The sequence below is a fragment of the Ursus arctos genome, unplaced genomic scaffold, assembly GCF_023065955.2.
Source record: "Ursus arctos isolate Adak ecotype North America unplaced genomic scaffold, UrsArc2.0 scaffold_9, whole genome shotgun sequence".
NCBI classification, from domain to species: Eukaryota; Metazoa; Chordata; class Mammalia; order Carnivora; family Ursidae; genus Ursus; species Ursus arctos.
The window spans coordinates 33,107,242-33,130,194 of record NW_026623111.1 but is presented as its reverse complement, the minus strand read 5'-3'; the positions used below and the strand labels follow the sequence as shown (position 1 = coordinate 33,130,194).

The following is a 22,953-nucleotide window of genomic DNA, read 5'->3' as shown; positions in this document are numbered from 1 at the left end:
GATTTCAAGGACAAAGCACAGACGAGACGTCTTAAGCATTTCCTCTTGCCATGGAGAACGTTACTTTGCTCCCACCATGCAGGTGGAATGGAGGTTCCCAGGAGAGTCCAGAGGCTTATAAACCTCCCATACCTGCTTTCTGGAAGACAGACCAGCCCATAGAACCGAACCCCCAAAAGAGGACTTGGGAATTCAAAGCTGGAAGGCCTCCAATGAGGATGAGAACTGGTGACAGGCCTACATGGGCTTTTCCCAGGTGATCCCTCACACATTTGGATGGCGATTCAGCCAAGGAAACGCTTGACTCATAGGAACCCCAAGAGAGGAGTCTTTCTCCATTCACGATTTATTATACAATTTTTTCTAAGTAGAGGAGGGAAGAGAACTTTCCTTTCTTTTTTGTCTGCCTCAATGTCCAAATTTGAACTAATGATATTAATAACTATTTTTTCCTCCCTCCATGGGATAAACTGATTTTTATCAATGTATCTTTAGAAGAAACACTAGGGTATCATTAAAACATTCCATCGAGTTCATTTCAGTATTTCCAACTAATAAAATAGTGCTTAATGCAGCCGCGGGAAAAAGGGTCCTTCGCCAAGATTACTGGCATTCCCAGGCAGTGATTCTGGGGACAACAGGATCAAAATGGACGCCTGCCATTAACTTTCACACACATGCTCCTCCCCAGGGTGACCCGCTAACGTTACTTCTCTGCCAACCGGCCAAAGGGCCTGTGAAAACTATGGGATCGCCGGAGGTTTCTGACATGAGCTTCGGCAGACCCTTTCAAAGCCGCAGTGGCTCCCATGCAGACCTTGCGCGCAGATGGAGGAAAATACCTGTGGTCATTTTGTGGCTTAAGCGTTTGGTATTTTGCTAAACTGGCCGTGGCCGTGGAGGAAGGGGAGAGAGAGTCCTTTTCAGTCTCGCTGCCACGACTGAGGACTTCTTGTACGTCCTCCCGAGGCCCAGCCTGGCCGATGCTGAGCCGCTTCCATCTCTGCTGATCTATGTCTGTCACGGGTCCAAAGTGCACAAACTTCTGCCGTGGGCTGGAAGCTTTCTGACAGGCCCTGGCCTTGCGGCTGGCAAAATCATCTCGAACAGCAGTTTCTGCTTTAATTTCTGGTGAAGGCTCAGGGGCGCGGATGGGTTCAACATCTCCGTCCCTAGTCAGAACCAGACATGAGTTCCAAAGATTTCTAAGGCAAGTGCAAATTAATAAGAGGTTTTTCTTGAATACTAGATTTATGAAAAAGACTTCTATGGCTACAGCAGAACTGCTTGTCCATTCACCAATCAAACAAAAGAACGATCATTGTCTTGCCTAGGAAAATAGGGCTTTAAACTTCTATGGTTTTCAAAATATCACTTCCAACATCATAAATGATGGCATAAGAAAATCTTAGGTGAAATAATGAAAATTCATTAAAAATCAAGTTTAAATTCCTTATGGTAAACAAGCCTATCAAAATAACCATTCATAGTAGTTGGCTCAATTAAAGAGGATGTTTTCATCATCCAGTGGCTTGTAAACTTTTGGTATTAATAACTTACAACTCATGCAGAATATGCTATGTTTTGAGAGGTATTTTTTCTCCAGCCGTGAGAATAAAAAATGATAGAAGGATAAGCATTTGATTCCTTCCAAGTTTAATAATACCACTGCCAGGGGAAAACTCGGGAAAAACATGACACACCTCGTCTTTCCTGACACTTTCAGTCTCTCCCACGTCTCCAAGTCAGCTTCGGTGATATTGGAGACCGTGACAAATCTTGGAGCCTCTCGGTGAGGGGTGAGGTGGCCCTGAATTCTCCGCTGAGCCAGGTCATCCCTGTAAAGATCTGGCACCTTCCTCACTCCCTCTTCTGCCGGTTCGCTCTCCTGAGTCCGAGTAATACAGGTCACCACTGACTTCACCTCTTCTGTTTGGCCCTGGTTTCTGTCAATTTTATCCAGGCCCCCACATCATTGGAAAAATGAGGTTCAAGGAAGGGGAGCAGACAAACAGAATGTCAAGCAAGGAATTTCAGAGGCTAAGGACAGAAGGAAATGATGGGGCACCTTTCCCTTTCCCAAAAAATATGGAATCAATTGGAGCCTTGATTCCTTTCGCCTATGCACCCTTCTGACACTGTAATGAGATGGAGCTTTTTCCACCAGATGACAGTCTCTAGTTTAGGAAGAGAAGCCAGGGCTTGCTGAAAGACTATTAAGAATGGTAATGAGATTTCGGTTTGACAGTAATGATGCCCAATTCCCACACTATTCAAGTTACTATAATGAATTCAAGTTTTCTGATTGAATCCCTGAGCCCTCTTGGAATGTCTTTTACCGCACCAGTAAAACGTTAGTAACGAGCTCTGCATGATCCAAGTTCTAGGATTAGTTTGGAGATAGCTGGAACGTTGTTCACATATTAAATATCTCAACCATAAACTCACAACTGCCAGAAAGTACATTTAAGTCAATTCCAAATAGAAAGTGTCAACCTTCAAAATCAGTCTCTGCTTGCTGATAGCGCCGGCTGGCTTTGGGTAATGTAAACTTGAAGATTAAACAGACTGTATCCTCTTCACCTGTATCCACTTCATGTACAGTCAATACCCATTTGTTTCTTGTGTTAATAACTAGTCACCTTTATCGATGTTAAAATTGATATTTTCAACTGTTCTCCCAAGAAGTGGATGTTAGGTGGCTTAATGCGGACAATGCTACCATTTAAATCAAAGCTGTGGCATCGTATGCAGAAACATTCGATTGCATTAAAAGTCAATTTCTAACTAAATATGCTTCCTGAGATAGAAAATCTCAAAAATCTACATGAAGAGGACTATTTGCTTTTAAAAAAGATATCCAAGCTGGAAACCCAAGACATATTCTTTTGTTACCTGGATGATGTGGTGTCTTTGCAGAGCATACAAGTTAGGAGGGCTACAGAATTTTCTGTTTACTTTTTTAGTTCGGGGGAAGGGAAGAAGGAAGGGCAGAGGCAAGAGTCACTAGGGGCCTTCCCTTCTTTCATCAGTTCTTTGATGCTCTCTAGAGAGGTCATGGGCCATCCCAGACTCTGAGCCATGTCCCCAAACACAGAGTCAGGTGACAACAGACAAACGAGGCTGGAAATACCAGGAATTAAAATTGCATGCAAGAGAAAGGAAAAAAGGGAGATACAAAAGTGACTCCTTTTCCTAACTCAAGTTGCTGATCCCCATCAATGTGCCTTGATGCTAGTCAATTGTCCAGAAGTCTTTGTTTCATGTGCAACAACAGATCCCTCCCACAAGACCCTCCCAGAATGGTTTGTTACAAGTCATGCCAACAAGAACAGCACGGAGTGAGAGTCTCCCGAAGCTATAGTGTGTCCTATAAAAAAATCATGCCAGGCTTCTGCTCTCTAACCCCTGTTCTATATCCAGGGATCATCCACCAGTTTTGCACCTAGTACTTTCCAGAACAACAGCAACAACAACCATTGACCACTCTGCTGAGCTCAGTGACTGTCCAAAGAACTATTTGAATTTTGTAAAACACAGTTAAGAGGTTTATATTCTTCATTCAACAGAATTTACAAGCCTCTTAAATGAGGGGCAAAGAGATGGCAATTTGATGATGCAAATCTCTGATTTTGGTGTAAGGAAAAAAATACAAGAATGATCAACTCTGTGTGATGAGATTTAGCAAGCTGACACTTTCAGTAAAATCATATCCCTCCTAGGATAAAAATCACTGGCCAAAACCCATTTCACTACAATTTCCCTTTCCCAAATTAAGAGGATGGGGAAAAAGCTGGGCTCATTCGAAAACAATTTCCATAATAGAACAAATAGAAGTGTACTATACTTTTGAGAAGGTTTTTTTTGGTTTTGTTTTGTTTTTTGTTTGTTTGTTTTTTTGCTCCACGCCCAGTGTGGAGCCCAATGCAGGGCTCAAACTCATGACCCTGAGATCAAGAGTCAGATGCTCAACAGACTGAGCCACCCAGGCACCCCGGTTTTGTGTGTGTGTGTGTGTGTGTGTGTGTGTGTTTAATGAGAAATAACCATCATTAAATATCTAAATGATTTTGTTGCTGTGTGGAAATAAAGAGCAAGACTCTTTTTTTTCTCCTCCCGATATCTAAAAGGATCTAATAAGAGAAAAGAGCCTACAGCTAAGGCATGACTGTTTTCGGCTTCCTCTGAATGGACTATAGCAGGCTTGGGCGGTGGCTGCCCCGATCGGCAATGGCACATGTCTGCCTGCGCCAATAATGCCAATGATTTGTGGTGATGTGCCCACTGGAACGCAAAGTTTAGTAAATTAAGCCCTATTTTGGACATGGCCATCCTACTGTCTGCCACTACATTTAGGGAGACTGGATATCAGGAGATCCACTTCAAAATAAACCACCATTACCGATTACTTGTAACTGGGAAAAGAAAGAAAGGAATGGGGGCCTATGGCATAAGTCACCTTCACTTAATTATGCTCCCTCTCTCACTCACACAAACACACACACACAGTGCACACCTTTTATATTCTAGACTTTTCTTTTCTGAAATTCCCTTTGAGAGCTGTTTGCTGCTCTCTGATTTCTCTGTCTCTCTTTTTCGGAAAGGCCCATAGAGGAGTTGATTCAATGGCACTGCTGGCTTGGTCTGGTTCATCCTTGCTCTCCTTGCAGCAAAGTCATCTTTCTCAAGATCTGGCCGTCGACACCGAATTTCCTCTTCTGACTCTGAATCTTTGCCACGTTGGTGGGTCAGGAAAGGGTTTTCTTTGCGAAGGACAACGCCATGAACAGCTTCTTTCTCATTACTTAATTGCTTGTGACTGATGGAGCAAAATTGAACAGAACTCTCCATGTGATCAGACCAAATGCTTTTTTAAATTCCTATCTCCAGACACACAAGTGTGTTGTTAGTGAAAGTTCTTCTCAATATCGTTAGTTTAGATGACATCTACTAGCTATTTTAGTCCAGAGTTGTAGCATAGTTAGGGTGGGTTTTAAAACCTTGAATTTAGCCAGCTACTAGCAATGCTAAAAAGTCATTTAATTGAGAGGGCCCCATCAGCATCAGCAATGCAGGATCCTAAATGGCTCTGAGAGGGACAGTCCAAACTCTTGTCATGAAATTGGGAAGAGTAGAAAGCTTTTGGTTGTTCTTTTTTCTTTAGCACATGTACCCAACAGGTACCCAATTTGTATTTGAGTGATAGGGCAACAATGGGAGCCACCAAAAAACTGATCTGGGGGAAGCTAACGCATGCAGCTGTGTGACAGCAAACCTAGACTATGTACCCAATTGCAAAGTGTGAGGAAGGTCTTTCTGCAGAGCTGAGCTGAAGCATCTGGAAGAGTTTATGACCATTCACGGGATGGACCTGGGGCATAAATGCTTCTCTGGCCCTGCACCCTCCCACGAGCAGCTCTGTCTTCGATCTTCTACCCCAACGACGGTCCACTTCTCAGCTCTTTCTCGTCATATGCTAGATGTCAAGTAAATTGTGGTAAAACATTTTGCCAAATGGCTAAAAAATCAATACTTTGCACTATTTCCATTTTCAAAGAGATACTGAAGACCTCAAACTTTTAAATTCCTGAATGCGGTTTAATGGTGGAATATCAAGACTTTTTACTTAGCTTTGTTTTCTTTGTTTCCGTTGGACGCATGTGGGATAGGAATAGGGTCGAATTGTGTCCATCTGGTATTCACACAAACTCCTCTTTCCCTGCTCAAAGGATCAGCCTTGCTTCTAAGTAATTATTATTCTAAGTAATAATAAAATGTTAACACTTTAAAAAATCATTTATTATCTTCTCGTTTCATAAAGATAAGTAAATAAAATATCTTGACTCCTAATGCTCACCTACTTTGTATCCAATTTCTAAGAGAGAATTAGGAGCCAATTCTTCATCCCCAAAGGACAACTCATCTCAGAAACGAAGAAGGAGGAATTAGAGTAGCTCAGAGCGAAATGAACAATGAGACTCTGTACCCTGATCCAGCAGGCAGCCTGCTATCTGCTGCTCTGCTCCATACTGCTCCTGAGGGGGCTACACTTAAGACTCTAGCAGGCCCTCACTCCATCTGACTTTTTGGAAAACCAAATTGTCACTAATCATGCCCAGAAAATTCCTTCTTCTCATTGCTGCCATTGCCCTCAATAAAAACTTAAATAACAGAATTTGGAAGTGGTTGGCAATGTTTTGCTCCCCGAATAAATGTATTTCTTAAAATACGAAATTCTGCCCTCTGAGTTGAACACCTGACTCCCAGTGTCCTGCCTGACCACTCCCGGACAGCATTCATGCTCCTCGCTGCCTCCTTAGCCAATACGTCTGGCAAGTACCAACCGGTGTTGGTTGACTATGGCCATAAAGAATGGCCAATGGAAATCACAAGCCACTGAATTCATGCCTTCAAAAAGGCATTACTTAAAAAGCACAATGTTGATGATAAAGTGGCTAACGATTATTGAGCACGCATTATTGGCTAGAATTCCTTCTGAGTGTTAGTTCATTTAAACCCAATACCAACCCTGCAATGTTAGTGTTATTAGCATCGCCATTTTAAGAGAGTAGAAACTAGGTTTTAGGTTCAGAAATTTGCCCAAGGTCAAAGAGCCAGGGCTTAAGTTAAAATTCAAACCCAGGCTGTCTGGCTCCAGAGGTTCTGTTTGTAACCACTATACTCTCCATGAAACAAAACACCGGGCCAGGAACAGTATTGAAAGCAGAACATCATAGAAAAAGTAAGGCATTATCTGGGGCACCTGGGTGGTTCAGTTGGTTAAGCAACTGCTTTGGCTCAGGTCATGATCCTGGAGTCCCAGGATGGAGTCCTGCAGAGGGCTCCCTGCTCAGCAGGGAGTCTGTTTCTCCCTCCTACCCTCCCCCCTCTCATGCTCTCCCTCTCTCATTCTCTCTCAAATAAATAAATAAAATCTTTAAAAAAAATTAGGCATTATCATGAGTATGGTAGTAGGAGAAAGAGAAGCATTTTCCTTACTAAATAAAGGGATCCTGTGAGTTGTGCTTAGACTGGAGTTGTGATTTGCATCGCTGGTCACAGACAGCAATGGTCTGCTAGGATTAATGATAGCAGAATGCTCACTAATCATACCTTACAATGCTTGCACAGCACTTTACAGTTTACAAAGCGCTTTCAAACTCATTATCTCATCTCAGCGGATCCGACTCCAAGTTCGGCGGGGGGGGGGGGGGGGGGGGCGGGGGGAACGGACCCCTAGCTTAAACCTCTTATTTTCAAAAGCAGCACTCTTTTCATTTTTTTTGACCAGGGGTCATGGGTTACCATATCCCCCCCAACTCAGGCAGAATCCTTTAGAATAAAATATATGCATTTATGCAAATGACCATGCCAATTTGTGATGCCAATTTGAGCAGGGAGAATCTGGTGTTCTCTGGATCACATGAGCCCAAGCCAGGCTACAGATTCCCTGGGGTGTTTCTTTTTAGGCTAAATGCCCAGCACGGCAGCACTTGTTTCAAGTGATCTCAATTTAGATGCGTGGACTTCAAAAAAAAAAAAAAAAAAGTGAAGAAAGCTTTCTGTATCACTGGTCACTGAAAGCCACTCCCTGCCCACTTGAAAAAAAAAAGCAGTCACAATGACCGATTTTCCGCTACTTGCTTGAATCCTGTAAATTCAGAGTCTCAAGGCAGACTCAGAAAAAGAGGAAAAAAGATAATAACACAAAATCTGAACTGGTACTTTTGGCCGTGCAGTAATACATACGGTGCATAAGGCAGATAGGACTGTGTTCACAGATGTCCGGTTACTAAAATTTTTAAGTAGCCTTTTATAAATGTGCTTTTCTTTCTTTCCTTCCTTCCTTCCTTCCTTCCTTTCTTTTTCTTTTCTTTCTTTCTTTCTTTCTTTCTTTCTTTCTTTCTTTCTTTCTTTCTAACTTTCTTTCTTTCTTTCTTTCTAACTTTCTTTCTTTCTTTTCTTTCTTTCTTCCTTTCTTTCTTTCTTTCTTTCTTTCTTTCTTTCTTTCTTTCTTTCTTAAGGACCTTGAGGGCAGTCTGTTGTCAAGCTTCAGCATGTTCTACTTCAGTTTTCAACGATTCTCCCTCTCTGAGCAGCTAGTGTATTTCAGATACGCTAACCTTCACGACAACCCTGTACGATAGGGATTCTCATGTCTACCTGGTAGAGGAGAATATTGAGGCTTCTAGCTCCAATCATCTGAATTTAGGTAAAAGAAGTGAATTTCAGGGGCAGACTCAGGTTATCTGGCTTGATAGTCCCTTGGTTGACACTTCTATTTTTTCAAGCCATTCATAGATGAGGCACTTTGGGAAGGTGGGGCTGCTGGGTGGGCACAGCTCACTGCTTCACTCAGAAGGAAGACAGCTCAACGTGAAATGAGAAATGCCCAGCCCTGCCTCTAGCCTGGCAACCGTCCGGCCTCATCTAAAACAAGTAAAGCTATCTCGGTAGCAGAGGTTATGGGCTCGAGGCAGGTGAGGAGGAAATAAAAAGCTCTTGTCTCAAAGTTAGATGTTTCAAAGGGAACGAGATAATGCTTGAAAAGAAGGAAGCACTAGCATTTTCTTTCACCCCCTTTCACTTGGTAACACACAAGCAACCAGCTCAGACTGGCAGCCAGTCTGTTCTATTGAAAGAAACTGGGCTTCCTGAAGGGCCTGGTAGGCCTCCCGGGAATGTCAGGGGCAACACCAGAAACCTCCTGGCTCACCCAGTGTCCGCACAGTGCGGCCACAGCGAGAGTCACAAAGGCCCCTGCAAGCTACGTGTGTGTCTGGTCCTGAGCCCCATGGATCCGTTCGGCAGCAACCAGCGACACGGTCATCTGCTGAGCAGGGGGTGTAGAGAAATGCGTGTCTGGCACTTAGCTGCGTCCACTCTTCCTCTAAAGATTTCGAAAATGTCTATTGTTCCTTAGAGGGTTTTTTTGCCCTCTGTAATTAATTACTATGTGGTTGAGAAGATCCACAGACCAGCAGAAAAGACTGAGTGCTGAAACATATGAAAACAATTAGAAAAGAAGTACAATCACGTGAAACCTATAATTCAGTTAAAAAAAAAAGTTTATTTCTCCAATGGGAAACACCAAGTAAGAGAACTCAAATCTCCATGGCATTTTAATTCAGGGGAAGTGAATCTTGGTTCCCATTTTATCCTCTTAAAAACAAGAAATCTTGGCTTTTTTGGCAGAGTCTCATATTTTGGGGTAATTAAGCTAATGAAATCATAAACTAAAATAGAAGAAAAAGTAGTTTATATTCTTCTTACTTCAATGGTGACTCTAATAAATATTAAACTCCACACATTTATTAAGAAGCCCTACTTTCTGTCCCTTGATGCTAAGATAACTCCTAATATATGGTTTGACAGGAAGTTTGGGACTTCTGGGCTTCTAAACTCACGTGAAAATGGAATACCATGCACTCTTGCTCCTTTTTCTATACTGTATTGGATATAATATAAGGAGGTGTTTGAGAATACTTGGGAAAAAACAACAAGAAAACAGTCCACAGAAATAAAGCCTTGTTCTTTGTCTATGTTCCTCCCTCCCTCGTGCATGACTTTATATTATTACCCATCTCCACAAACACAGACTTTCCCAGCTAAGAAAGGGGCCACAGAACATATGTAGGGCCTCTTGCTGGGTTCAAAGATGTGGTAGCCAGAATCCATATGGATGGCAAAGACAGGAGATGGAGGTTAAATGTTTTTAGAGACATCAGCATATTTATGTATTTTACATTCTTACTTTCTAGATACCAAGAAGCCTTTTCATCTTTATGGGTTTCATTCTAGTTAAGCTACTTTCTGCCACATGAAAAGCAGGATAAACTTAGCATGACTCTCAACTCTGATGAGCTGCAGAAAGTAAGTGACAGGGACACAGACAGGCCAGGCTAGTGACATGGGATGTATATAAACCCTTTATGAGAGAGCAGTAGCTGAACAATCTGCCAACAAAAGAATTCTGGGTGTTTGCAGAGGCTGTGTCACATTGCTGTTGGGGACATGCTCTGGGAATATGCATAATTTTCCTGAACCCAATTTTAAATCTTAAGTCAGAAGATCTCAGGTGTGATGATATTAACAGACCTGGGAATTTCTGCTTAACAGAGCTAACTTGGACAAAATATGTAAACAATTGAGCCAGATAACAGGAAATGTGGACAGTAGCAAAGACTACCACATAAATACAATATTCATCCATCAGAATTACATTTGTAAACTAACCATGACTCTAGGTTTGTGCACAGAATGGGCACTATCATAAAAGATTTCAATATTTCATTACAAAATAAACCTCACAGTTATGGACACAGGACACCCATGGAATTTCCAGCCTTGTCCAATCTGTTCTTTTCTCTCCATCACCATGATTCCTGGGTGTGCTGTGTTAGCTTAATGAGGCTCCCCACTCATACCTTGTTGCTTTTTTGGATAGTCTAAAGATGATTTAGAGATCTCTTGAAAAATTAAAAATACATCTACCATATGATCCAGCAATCACACTTCTGGCTATATATCCAAAACAATTGAAGTCAGGATCCCTAAGAGATAGTAGCACTCCCATGTTCACTGCCATACTATTCACAATAGCCAAGATGTGGAAACAATGTAAATATCCACTGATGGATGAATGGAAGAATATGTGACATTTACATATAATGGGATATCATTTGGTCTTTAAAAAGAAGAAAATTCTGCACTAGGTGATAATACAGATGAACCTTGAGGACATTATAATACGTGAAATAAGTTAGTCACAGAAGGAAAAACACTGCATGATTTCTCTTATATGCCATATCTAAGAATCAAATACATAGAATCAAAGAGTAGAATGGTGGTTGCCAGGGGCTAAGGAAGGAGGAAACAGGCAGTTACTAATCAATGGGCATAAAGTTTCACTTAGGCAGGATGAATAAATTCTAGAGATCTAGTGTACAACATCATATCTATAGTTAACAAAACTCTATTGAACAATTCAAGATCTGTTCAGAGGAGAGATCTTGTGCTAAGTGTTCTTACTACGATAAAATGAAATTTTTTTAAATGGGAAAAGATGGCACAGGATATGGAAAAAGAAACCCGAATAGCCAATACACATAATATTCAACCAGACTGGTAATTATAGACAAATCAATTTTTAAAAACGAGATTCATTTTAACCAAGCAGAGTAGTAATTTTTGAAAATGATACTAAAACAGAAAAAAAATAACGATCATGGTGTCTTTGGTGAATTTTAGCTTAAAGACTTATCAGATGTGATAAAAATGAAGGTATGTGTGTCAAGGATATTAAGATTAAAATTTTTTTGTAAATTCATACTCTTACCTATATTACCTACTCCCACTGGGCCCTAAATTTGAAGACAGAAGGAAAATGATACATGGTAAGGGGATACTATTCATTTTTGTATTCTCAGCATCGAGCCTGTTCTCTGATACAAGTCATGCTAAAATGATGTTGAAAAAATATGTGTCTGATAAGGTCTTTGTACCAAAATTTATAGAATATCTGGATTTGATTTTGCTTTTTATGATTCTACATTACTCTCCATTATCTCAGAAAACCAGAGAGCTTCTTGGAACACAAGCACAATTTTATGGTTGAGTTTTCTAGAAGCACATATATGTTTAGGATAGATGTACTTATCTGTGAGATACCACAGACAGGGAAGAAGCGTACCCTTGTTGTTGTTGTTTTTATCAATACAAAGCTACTCTGGGATTAAATCCATATAAGCCATTGCTGGAACTTTCAGTTAAAAAACTAGATCATATAGCACTAACCACATTTGGAATTGTACAGAGAAATGGAAAATGTTCTGTTAAGTGTGTGGGAGGCAGTTGTGGTACTGTGGTCAGAAAATTTCAATCTGGCCACCAGGTCCGCGGTCACCAGCTTTCAGACCAGCAAGTCACTTGGTATCACTGATTCTCAGTTTACTCTTCTTGAAAATGGGTATGTCACCTACCTCTTGCAATTAAATGGAACAACAGATGGCAAAGGAGTTTCAATTGTTAAACTGTTACAAATTTTAATTTCTCAAATACATTTTGGTCTCATTATGATTTGTTAGGATCTTTGTGGTCATTATGTAAGGAAAAATTAACCAGCTTCTCAAAACCTTACCTAAAACTGTAGAACTATAGTTTTCTGTGACTTGGACTGCTGAAGGTTTCCATCACACATGTAATATGAAGGCATCCGGGCTGGATGCTGGTGCCTTTGTTACAATTAAGAAAAGAAATTACTCCATTCTTTGTTTATGAATCAACGTGCTTTAGGAAAGGAGTCAAGTAAGTGCAATCTTACCACTCCCTCGGGACAAAGAAAGCAAGTGGGTTTTTGTAAGCCAACCACACTTTCTAAAGGAATTCAAAGGAATTATTTTCCCGTGATGTGTCAAGTAAGGTAAGAGCCATTTAGGAGTAGCGTGAAAATTAACAAGCCGCAAACAATTGAAAAATAAAATGTTATTGCTAGGTAAATCCCGCAGCCCACAAATGACTGACCACTAATACTTGACTAGGACAAGGTCTAATCAAGCAGCAAGAAGCTCACTTTTCGCCACCATTTACAACAGCCAAGTTGCCACCATTTAGAACAGCCAAGTTCTTGGCGGAGACATGCCCTGGGGCAAAGTCTCGCAACTATTTCTATTTGGTTGAGGAGGGGGGAATAGAGCTGCAAAGGGGAAAGCAGGAAGTGGGAAACAGGACGGAAACTCCAACACGCCAGACAGATTCCAAACCCCAGGCATGCACAAAGGCAGCCAGGCCCACCTTCGGCCTGCAGAGCTAACCTGGCAAAGCGCTGTGCCGCGGGCATGACCTTGATCCCAGCTTGCTCTAGCCTTCTGCGCTTTTGGATTTCCACAGCATCTTTTTCTTGAGACTTGGGAGCTGGTGCCACCACAGCCCCCTCTGGAGGAGGCTGCTCCTGACCACTGCCAGTGGGTAATACTAACCCACCATCAGAAGGCTTCCCACCGGGATCCACTGGGCCGACTGGGTCCTCTTCACAAGGAGACCCCACTTCACTTCCCTCTTCCTCTATTGTTTCAGGATAGCTAGTGAGTTGGACAACATGGTTTACCAAACTAACAGCCTGGGCTCGGAGCAAGCCATATGTCATCTCCTGGTCATTCTGACATTACTTTTCACTTAAAAAAAAAAGTCATAGCATGCAAAACGATCCTGGTAATGTGAAGAAAGTTAAATGCAGCCATTAATTTGTTAATGAATACAACGCATCATAATCTCAACAGTAAGAACTATTTCAAAATTGATATTGAAAGACAAAAAGACTTTTCTGCTGGAAAGGTAAAACTCATGTTTGATTCAATCATCAAAACTTTTAACAAAATGTTTATTCGATGAAATTCATAGATAATAAAGGTGGATTATTAGAAATAAGCATGCAGTGATCAGGGTGGTTTTGTTCAAAGGATTAGATTAGACTATAAGTTTCTTTTATTGGACTAGAAGATTCTTAAGGCAGGGACTCTACCTTATTTACTACTGGGTCCCTGGTGCCTAAAAGCACACCGCATGGGGCAGGTGCTGAAAAAATACCTGCTGACTAAATAAATGCATAAACATAAAGAGTTTCAGGGAAATCACTGCTTGCTTCTCTAAAGAGATGAGCAGTTCAGCGTATCATCCACTTACTATGAGTTTCTCCAGGCGATTCTGAAGCATGTTTCACACATCCCTTACGTACTTGAGCTTGTATCTAGATAATCATGCATCTAGATTTAAGAAAAAGTCTCCTCACATAGAGATGTGGCTTTCTGCACCTAATTTAACAGGCGTGGGAGTCAGCAGTCTCCTCGGAAAGACACGGATGACAAATCTGCTCTCCATGTCCTCTCACTAGAACTGGTTTCAAAAATCTGCCCTGTTAGACAAGGATCTGTTGAGTGCCTGTGTGGCAGGCACTGTTCTCGGTGCCATCATGAAGCTTAGACTCCATCACCACAACCCCTCTCCAAAGTGCTGTCCTGCCCACTGCCATTTGTAATCTTACATCAAAGTTCTGGAATGGTTATCTGAGCTCGATCGTGGGCCGGAGCTCTGGGGTCCCTTTACTGCTAGTGTTCAAGCCAAGACAGCGGCAGCATAGCTCAGGCCTTACCTGAAGGGCCTCTCCCCACCCAGGGGGGAGGTGGCAGTACTCCAGCTCTTCCGATATTCCTCTCGCTCTGCTTTCTTCTTTCTCAGAGGAGCGGGGACGTAGGCCGTCTGATTGCTTTTGTTCGGGAGGTACTGGTTAAAAGGCACTGCTGATTTCGGCTCACCGTGGGAAGTCCGCCTCGCAGACATGTCATCCTTCTTCACATCTGGCAGCTTCCGATGTGGCAAGTCGGATTCAGAGTCACTTCCTCTCCCTGGGGAAGAGAGGATGGGTGCTGAAAACGTGCGCTGGGGTAGCCGATAAGTTCCCGATGGTAAGTGTGCCGTATTAGGGATGTGGTCAGATCTGTGGGTTCTGGGGATTCCTTCCTTAAATTATTCACTTAACGAGTCTAAAGCATCCATCTAAATTAGTCTGTTCTGAGAAAAGCTCCAGACTCAAATCAGGGGGAAAAAATCCAATTGAAAAAATAGTGGCAAGCCCAGTTGTATCTGAGAATGACGATTCACACCACATCTGCGGCAGACCTAGAGGCTGCTGAGAGACTGCGACTCTTGAAAGAAAAGACATAAATTAGCCGATGGAGTTTTTACTGAGCACCACTTGGTGTGTGTCTTACACTGTGCTAGACAGTCACACAAAAAAGAATTATAAAGGATTCTGTTTTATAAAGGAAATGTTATAAAATGACATTTTGTCTTGGACGCGCCTTTAACCGATCTATGAAACACCTGAAGGATATAGGTTATCATCGAGGAGCAAAGACGGATAAGAAGAATAGGAGTTCAGAAAGTGGCAGGTTTAGATTAGACCAAGGGTTTGCCTTTCAGGAAGTGGTTTGAGTTATAATAAATGCATTTTCCTCCATATCGGAGCTCTTCCTGATGCCCTAGCTGGAGGCCATCTTTTCTTCCTGGGAACCCCATGGCCCAATCAATTCTTTTCTTTGGGCACATTACCCTTTCAATCTTGTATTTGAGAACCAGGGCTTTACATCATTACAGCATTTATCACAGCGTCTTTGCACCCAATGGGCATCCTCAAATTATCTGATGAGTAAATGAACTGGTTTGGCTTAAAGAGCATTTCAGCCAATGCAAAAGAATTCAATGTTGCCAAACCAGTTTTTTGGGGGCAAGAGCCCCAATAACTATATTGTATCCCTGTGTCCTGTGTCTCATCTCACTCGACTGGTAAGACCTATGAGAGTGAAGCTGTCATTAAAACAAACACGACCATTGCAGAAGCCGCCGTGTGGGAGCTGGCTGGAAACTCCTCATCAAGGACAGCATCAGGAATAGGCTATTCAACTCCGCTGAGAGCAAAGAAAATTTACTTCTTTACCTTTGTGAAAAGAGCCTTCAGCTGAGTCAAGAGATGGGGCAGCCCGGCCGAGGGGGCAGTGTACAGGGTCTTAAGCCAGACTCACTTTGTTTTGGGCTCTGCCACTCACTAGCTGGGAGACTCTGCGGTTGTGAGGTCACCTCTCAAAGCCTCAGTTTTCCCAATCTGCAAAGTGAGGATGATAACGCCACCTACTTCGTAGGGCTTTTGGGAGGAGATAGTTACATAGGCATATATGTAAACCGTTGGTACAGTACTTGGTACGGAGTAAGTGCTTGATACAAGCTGACTACTCTTGATGTCATCATAGTTTCGGATCTGTCACTAGTGAGCTGTGGTCTCCTAGGCTGGTTCTATCACACTTGCCTGTCCTCTTCTGTAAAAATTGGAGTGAAATGATTTGCCCTGGAGATTAAATGATTTAATGGCTTTTAAAAGACTTTACAAGTTGAAAGCATTGACCATAAACAAGTTGTTCATTGTTGCGGATGAAATATGCAGTTCATGAATTATTCATGGCACTTGCTTTCAGCCTCCCTTCCAAAGTTTTGACCGTTTCAGTACTTGCTGCTTTTCGATTCATAACTTAGCACCTTCCCACCCCAAGTCTTTCATCAACGGTATCCGTCTCTCTCAGTGTCCCAGAAACATTTAGAGGCCCCTGTGAAATGTTTTATAAATAAATGCTAACACTACCTTCCCTTGCCAAACTCTTAGATTTGTTTCCTGATATGATATCATCCCCATTTTACAGAAGTGGGAACAGAGGCTCAGAAAGGCAGAAAGAACTCCTTCTGCATGGCTGGTATGTAACAGCCCAGGACTCCCAATTTCTGTTCTCCAGATTCCAGCCCAAAGTTCCTTCCTCTGTGACACACTCCTTCCTCTGTGACATTGGAGAAATGTCCTTTGCGTAAAGCATCCTGACTAGGGGAAGCACTACACTTTCTTGAATAAACGAAAGAAAGAAAATGATTCTTCAATCAACTACGAGGGCTTAGTAATGAATTAAGAGCTGTCTCCATTTTCTGATGTCAAATCCTAGAATCTATGAACCTTCTTTGTGTGCAGAATCTAAAAACATATTATCTGTAATAATCTTAGTGAAAGTCTCAAAATAGGTTCACACACACAGATCACCCTCTTCATTCCCACAATTACTCTTTGATCAGTGTCTTCAACAGACAGTCAAGAAAAGTTAATTTGCAGATGCCTTGAGGCAGAGTGACTCTATTGAAAGAAGGGCAGGGTCTGGACTTAGAGGCCAGGGTTTAATTTAGACTCTGTCCTACTAGCTGGGTAGCTCTGCAAAACTTAAACCCTCCGTACCTCAGGGTCCTTGTCGGACACATGGGGACGATAACGCAGCTCTCCCAGGTAGTTGTGAGGGTTCAAGGAGATGGCGCCAAGCACCTAGAAAGTGGCTGGTATGGTACCCTTGGTAAATGCAAGGATTCTTATCGAAGGCCAGGACTTCAAAAGAGTTTGACTTCATCCCCAAAACACAGATATATACTAGGGTGGCTTTGCTATTTATGCCCAAAGTTAGGAAATGACAATACAGCACATCATGATGATGACATTACTTTATCAAAGTCCGAGCCTTCCTTTCCAGGGAGCTACATTGCTCTCCCTTCCAGTAACTGGGGGGGGGGGGGGCACTTTCTTTTTTCCCCATATTTTGGCCATATACACCCTTAGCCCTTGGTTTTCTCATCTTCCTCTAACACTTTAATTTCTCTGATTCCTTATTTCTCTCTCTCAACTCATCTTTTCTATAAAAGAATATTCATTTAACAAAATACATCATATTTCTAAACCCTGTTCTTAATTTTAAACGCATCTGAGTAGAAGGGTTTGTATTTCCTCATCAGCGAAGTCCATTAAGTGGCCTCAGGAGGATGCTAGGGGAGGTGAGGGAGGGGCCCGCACCCGTGTAGCAAGACGGATTGGCTGAACTCACCCTAGGGACCCACAGCATCCCGGCCAGGTAACTCTCGGGTGCAACCCATAGAATCGTGGCACCTCTTAGGAGCGTGGCTCTTGATTGTCCCCACTGAATGGGTCCGTGGGCCTCGATAATGTTAAAATATTGACCCAATATGGAACTGGAGAACTTTACGCTAAGATTTTCTCTAACCAGATTGTGAGTCCTTAGGAAATAAATTTTCAAGACTTAACAAAAAATGTGCTTCTACATTTGAAAGTGTTTATCACTAGCAATCTTGTTGGTTAGCATGGTTAAAAAAACGCCATAAATTCTAATAAAATACAACATCCATTTGAATAATATACTATTTTTTTAAGGCAGATTTAAAAAAGTGTGTGTGTGTGTGTGTGTGTGTGTGTGTTTTAAATCTCATTAGGTCTTGATCCATTTACAAGAACATAAGCCTGAAGGTATCAGGCTGCTTGGTGAAATCTGTGTGTAGGGTGCTCTCCTCCATGGACGGTGTTCTGTGAGGCTCAATTTCATATTATTCTTTACATGGAAAAATATTTATAAAAAGACTCTAGCTTATCAATCTTAATTGTTGTAAATGAAATTGTGTCTCAGCACGCATTAGTCCAATATTAGTAATTACCATCTCACATCCCTTCAAGATGTCGCTCGTTATAAAACTCTGAGGCCCTCGAAGCTGTGACAGAATATAAAACCACTTATAAAAACAAGATGAACAAGAAGAATAATTAAAAAAAAACAATCAAAATAATATGAAACAGTCTGGTTCAGATATGTTCTGTAAAAGTAAATCTCCCTTTTGGTTATATTCAAGCTCAGTTAGGTCACATGCTTGGTACTGTAACTTCTAATGCTGTGGGTCGTACCTTAAGATGTCATGCACAATTTTAGAAATGTTTTTCATGCAGCTCACAATGCACCAGGGGATTCTTTCGGAGTCACCCACTATGAGGCCCTGGGGCTAATCTATTGGTTGGAAAGCTTAAGTACTAAACAAAAGCATTAATTCAGTCATTCTAGAATTGAAAAAATTTATTAGGTAAACAAAAGTTGTCGGCAAATTAGGTTTAAGAGTTTAAGTTTTGGACTCACACGTCTTGAGGCTAACATTGTTATACTACTTAATGACAGTGATATCTATCACTTACCAACTTGAGGACAATTACTTAACCTCTGTAAGGTTCATCTGTGAAATACAGATAAGGAATGTCTCGCAGCCCGGGGTGGGGGTGGGGAGACTAAGTGAGAAACTGTATCTCATAATCTATGCTAAGGACTAAATGAGATGCTAGGTGTCAAGTAGTTAATTCAGGACCTAGGCACATTAAATACTCAAGGATTTTAGATAGAGATTTATAGCGGAAAGGGATCTTTCAGCCATAAAAGGGAATCTTCATCTCAGAGAGAAGCCTTAAGTCTCTAGAAATATGAGCATCAATCAAGCAATGCATTAAAAAAATAGAAACAAATAAAAAAAAAAAACCCCACCAGCCTTGGTGCCTTTCTGCAAGTTTATATATGCAGATCCCAGCCATCTTTCCTTCCTAAAAGTACAAAGGTATGAGATAAGTGACTTAAATAACAGCTTCTGGAAAATATGCACTAAATTTACATCAAGTTGCATGACCACACATTTTTAAGGAAAAACGATCATTTCTTACAGGTGATATAAAATCCATGGGATTTAAATCAAAGCCAGACTCAGAACAAACAGGCAGTCTGGGTTGTGTACACTGGGGGCCACCCGCACGGCTCCAGGAAACGGTCAGGTATCACAAGCATCGAACAGATTGCCAAAACCCTGCCAATTAAAGTTTCCCAGGCTTCAGCACCTTCCTAAGCGTGTGTCGTGCATTTCCAGTTTGCTGGAAGTTGATTCATTTTCACGTCTACAGTGCGGTACTCACACATTTCTCTTCCTCGTACCCACAGCACATAAACCTTCAGCACACTTCATGAGCTAACTGCCTGCACAGCGCCTTGATTCACTGAGACCGAGGGAGGAATGATGTAACATATTTTCCAAGAGAAGATAGGCTCACTGAGGCAATGTTCAAACTGCTGGCAAAGCCAAAGCAAATTCTAAGGACCACGAAAACAACACAAGAAACACTTCTCTTCCCCCAGCTTAGAGTTACCGGGTCCCAGCAGGGTGGATACGGAGCCCGCCTTCCGTGCACGGGTGACAAGGCAGCTCTTGGGAATGTTTCATTCTAAGAGGTGCAGTGCGCGAAGGCTGCAACCTACCATCGCTGCTTCCCCTGAGGACTACATCTGGGGAAGGGGTCTGCCGGGAGCGGGAGCCGAAGGAATCCAGGCTGTCGAAGGAATCATCTCTGCCGTGGCGAGGGGGAGACAGGGAGTCGCTGCGCTCAGAATCCCAGCAGTCTATGTAGCCACTGTCTCGGATACTACGTTTAGGACTCTCAATGTCATCAGTCTCCTGTCCAAAAATAAAACGAAAAGGATTACAGACACTTCAGCCACAGACGGAGAGCCTACGCTAACCAGGAAAATCCGGCTCCGGTGGTCTTCCAAAGATCCCGCGTGTGGCTGTCAGTATGGAAAAAATTATGGCACGGATTATCACCTACAAGCCAACATTTCATCCTTCCACCCTCCGTGCCGCGACTTTCCCGATCAGAAAGTCGTGCACATTTCGAAAAATAAGTAAATAAAAACAAAATCCTAGCAACGCACATCCCACCATGTTCTTTAAAAAAAAAAAAAAAAATCGAAGGAACTAAGAATAAAAGCTCCTTAAGTTTGGATTCACAGGAGTACAATGACCGACCCAAACAAAACTAAACACCAAAAACCTTAACCTTGACCCGTCTTTCGGAATCCATAGCTGCATGCCTGTCGTGGACTGAGCCCCTGGTTCGGCCGTGCGCTTGCTCTCGTTTACGCGAGCTGGCAAATGCACACAGCGTCTGTTTGTGCGGCAGAATCAGGTCTGGAAAGTCTGGAGCAGCATGCTTCCATCTCCTGCTACCTTGAAGGGAAATTCCTGCTCTGAAAGGGAGCTGTCTTTCTGAGGCAGAAAGTTAAAAAAAAAAAAAAAAAAAGGCAATGAAAAATATGCAAAATGCTTTTCCTGATGCCTCAGAAGAATCCAGGCATGCTCTCGCTCTCGGCCAGCTCTTGGCGCTGGGGGAGCTGGAAGCACTTGTGGCGGACCCACATGTTCAGAGCAGTGAGAACAATGGCTGTCTTTGACAGCCTGTGATTATAAATTCTTTCCAGCGCGAGCAGCACATACTAAAACACTGAAACCCCAGCAGCAGAAAGGTCAGTCAAAGCCGTCCTCACCCTCGTACTATAATAAAAGCCTTGTTCCCGCCAGTGTCTTCGCATTAATTACAATAGTCCCCGCTGACGAAAACAAAAATAACTCCGGTCACTCAAAGATAAACCTCAATTTAATCTCCTCCAGACTGTCGCTTAAAATCCGGGCCGTGGATGATGCCGGCAGAGGGGAACGCTCTCATCTGCAAAGGCTGGAATGTCACCCTGGGGATGTCCTGGGATGCTCAGGAAGGTCCCCTCCACATGCCCGAGAGAGAGGAAAAATAAACAGATATTCTTGCCACGGGAGCAATTTTGGAAACCGCCTGAACCAACTAAGATGCCCAGTGGAGCCCGGGCCTTTGCCAGCTGCTTTTATCAATTCTCTCCAGCACCCTCCCAGCGGGAGGCATTTTGAGGGGCCTGGGGTGGCTGGAATTCACAAGGCACATACGGGTTTTGCCTGGAGAGAGGGGAGTGGGAGAGAGGAGGGCAGGATGGAGAGGAGCACCCTGCAGCCTCCATACAGAGGGGGCCCCGGAAGAATACGCTGTCAAATGGCCTGGGTGAGTGCAGCCCACTTGACCGTCCAGAGGAAGGCAGAAATTCCAGTTATGGAAATTAAGGTAGTTTACTTGTAGGTCAAAAATTAACCAGGACTTGAACAAAAGCCAGGCCTGACTAGCTGCAAAAGGAAGAACTCATCCACTAACTGAAAAGTATAGATTTAAATTGGATATGGTTTTGTACTTAATTTCTTTGGAAATGCAATTAAAACCGTGGGTTACTTATTCACCAAGAATAGGCCAAATGGCTAAAAACATGGTCACTCTTACTGAGTACTTACTACGTGTCTAGGGCTACATTTGATGCTGTGTGCACATGTATGTAATCCTCACAACCCTACAATGATGCGGTTAGCATTGTCCTCATTTTAGAGAAGAGGAAAATAAGAATCAGAGAGGTTAAGTAACTTGACTGAGGTCACACAGTGAGCAGCAAAACTGTGATTCCAACACAGGATTCCATCTCCAAATCCCAAAGGGTACAACCTGCCAACGTTTGATCAACTTTGGGGTGGTTATAGTCGCCATAACCAGCATCACCTCTTCCAACTCTGGGACACTCACTGGCTCCTTACTGTGTGAATGATGCTAACCTGGATGATGCCCCTTTCCTAAATGCTGTTTATGTCTACACCACCCAACTATAAATACTGCGAAACACAGGCAGCTGAGGGGAGGTTAGGAGCATGGTCTTGGAAGCTCCACCGACTGGGTTTAAATCCTGCCTCTGCCTCTCGTCATCTGTATGACCTTAGGCAAGTTATTTCATCTCGCCTGATTTGTTTTCTCATCTGTTCAATGGAGCTAATGATACCATCTATTTCACAGGATTGCTGGGAGGGTTAAACATGTTAACACACAGAGAGCATTCAGAAGAATGCCTGATGCATAAGTGCTCAGAAAGTGTTAGCTATGGTTATAATTACTTCCATGTATTCACTTGGGTATGTAAATGTCAATATGTCAATCATACAGAATTTATGAATGTCGTTAAGGACACAACTGTAATATGCACTGATCCTCTCCACTCTCTTTCTCCATTTCTATCCCGTAAATAGATGCCTTGGGCCCAGTTTCCCATGAGGGAGGGCAGACACTCGGAGCTAGGCCACTGGTCATGTCTAGAAATGTCACAATTTTATGAGCTGCTTGGCGCAGCATTACAAACCGGATTTTCAAGAAAATAATAATAATAATCAGAAATGCTCCTCCAAAGGCCCAAACGTCTTCCCCACCCCTACTACAAACCACAAGAGAACAGAAAGAAAGAAAGAAAAAGTCAACATGTCTCTTGGAGCTCTAGCTGCTTTCTCACAGCTTGTTATGGGAAAGAAAAACAGAAAAGCCATTCTGTTCATGACTGCGTAGAAAGCCAAGAATAAAACTGCGGCTCAAGCAAGAGCTGGAAGCTGAAAGGCATGGCCAGCTTGAAAAGTGAAAAACAGCCCACCCGTGGTCACCCTTGGCCAACCTGGTCCCTTGGAACCTCAGGGTGAGGCAATAAGCCGGTTCTTCAGCCAGAAATAAAGCTGTGGACATCAGCTGGGTGAGCAATTTTATTGGATTCCAGCACGTCACCCAAAGTTAAGCTTTTAGGGGAGAACAAAAGCTATAAACCAACACAAAGGGTGGCACAGTCTAAACTC

At 42.6% G+C, this 22,953-nt stretch overlaps 1 protein-coding gene across 32 annotated transcripts in view; it reads right to left on the bottom strand.

Moving 5' to 3' along the window:
- LIMCH1 (LIM and calponin homology domains 1) overlaps positions 1-22,953 on the bottom strand; it is a 320,176-nt gene that overhangs the window by 68,492 nt on the left and 228,731 nt on the right. For 16 of the 32 annotated variants that reach the window (XM_026508806.4, XM_048212070.2, XM_048212069.2 and 13 more), the window contains 6 exons: positions 19,701-19,896; positions 14,147-14,399; positions 12,813-13,079; positions 4,517-4,819; positions 1,704-1,946; positions 843-1,172 (listed from right to left, as the gene is read on the bottom strand). In XM_026508806.4, the coding sequence (XP_026364591.3) occupies positions 843-1,172; positions 1,704-1,946; positions 4,517-4,819; positions 12,813-13,079; positions 14,147-14,399; positions 19,701-19,896 (1,592 nt within the window). Of the gene's footprint in view, positions 1-842; positions 1,173-1,703; positions 1,947-4,516; positions 4,820-12,812; positions 13,080-14,146; positions 14,400-19,700; positions 19,897-20,278; positions 22,486-22,953 lie in introns of those variants that run through there. The other 16 variants (XM_026508797.4, XM_048212081.2, XM_048212082.2 and 13 more) reach the window with 6 other exon arrangements.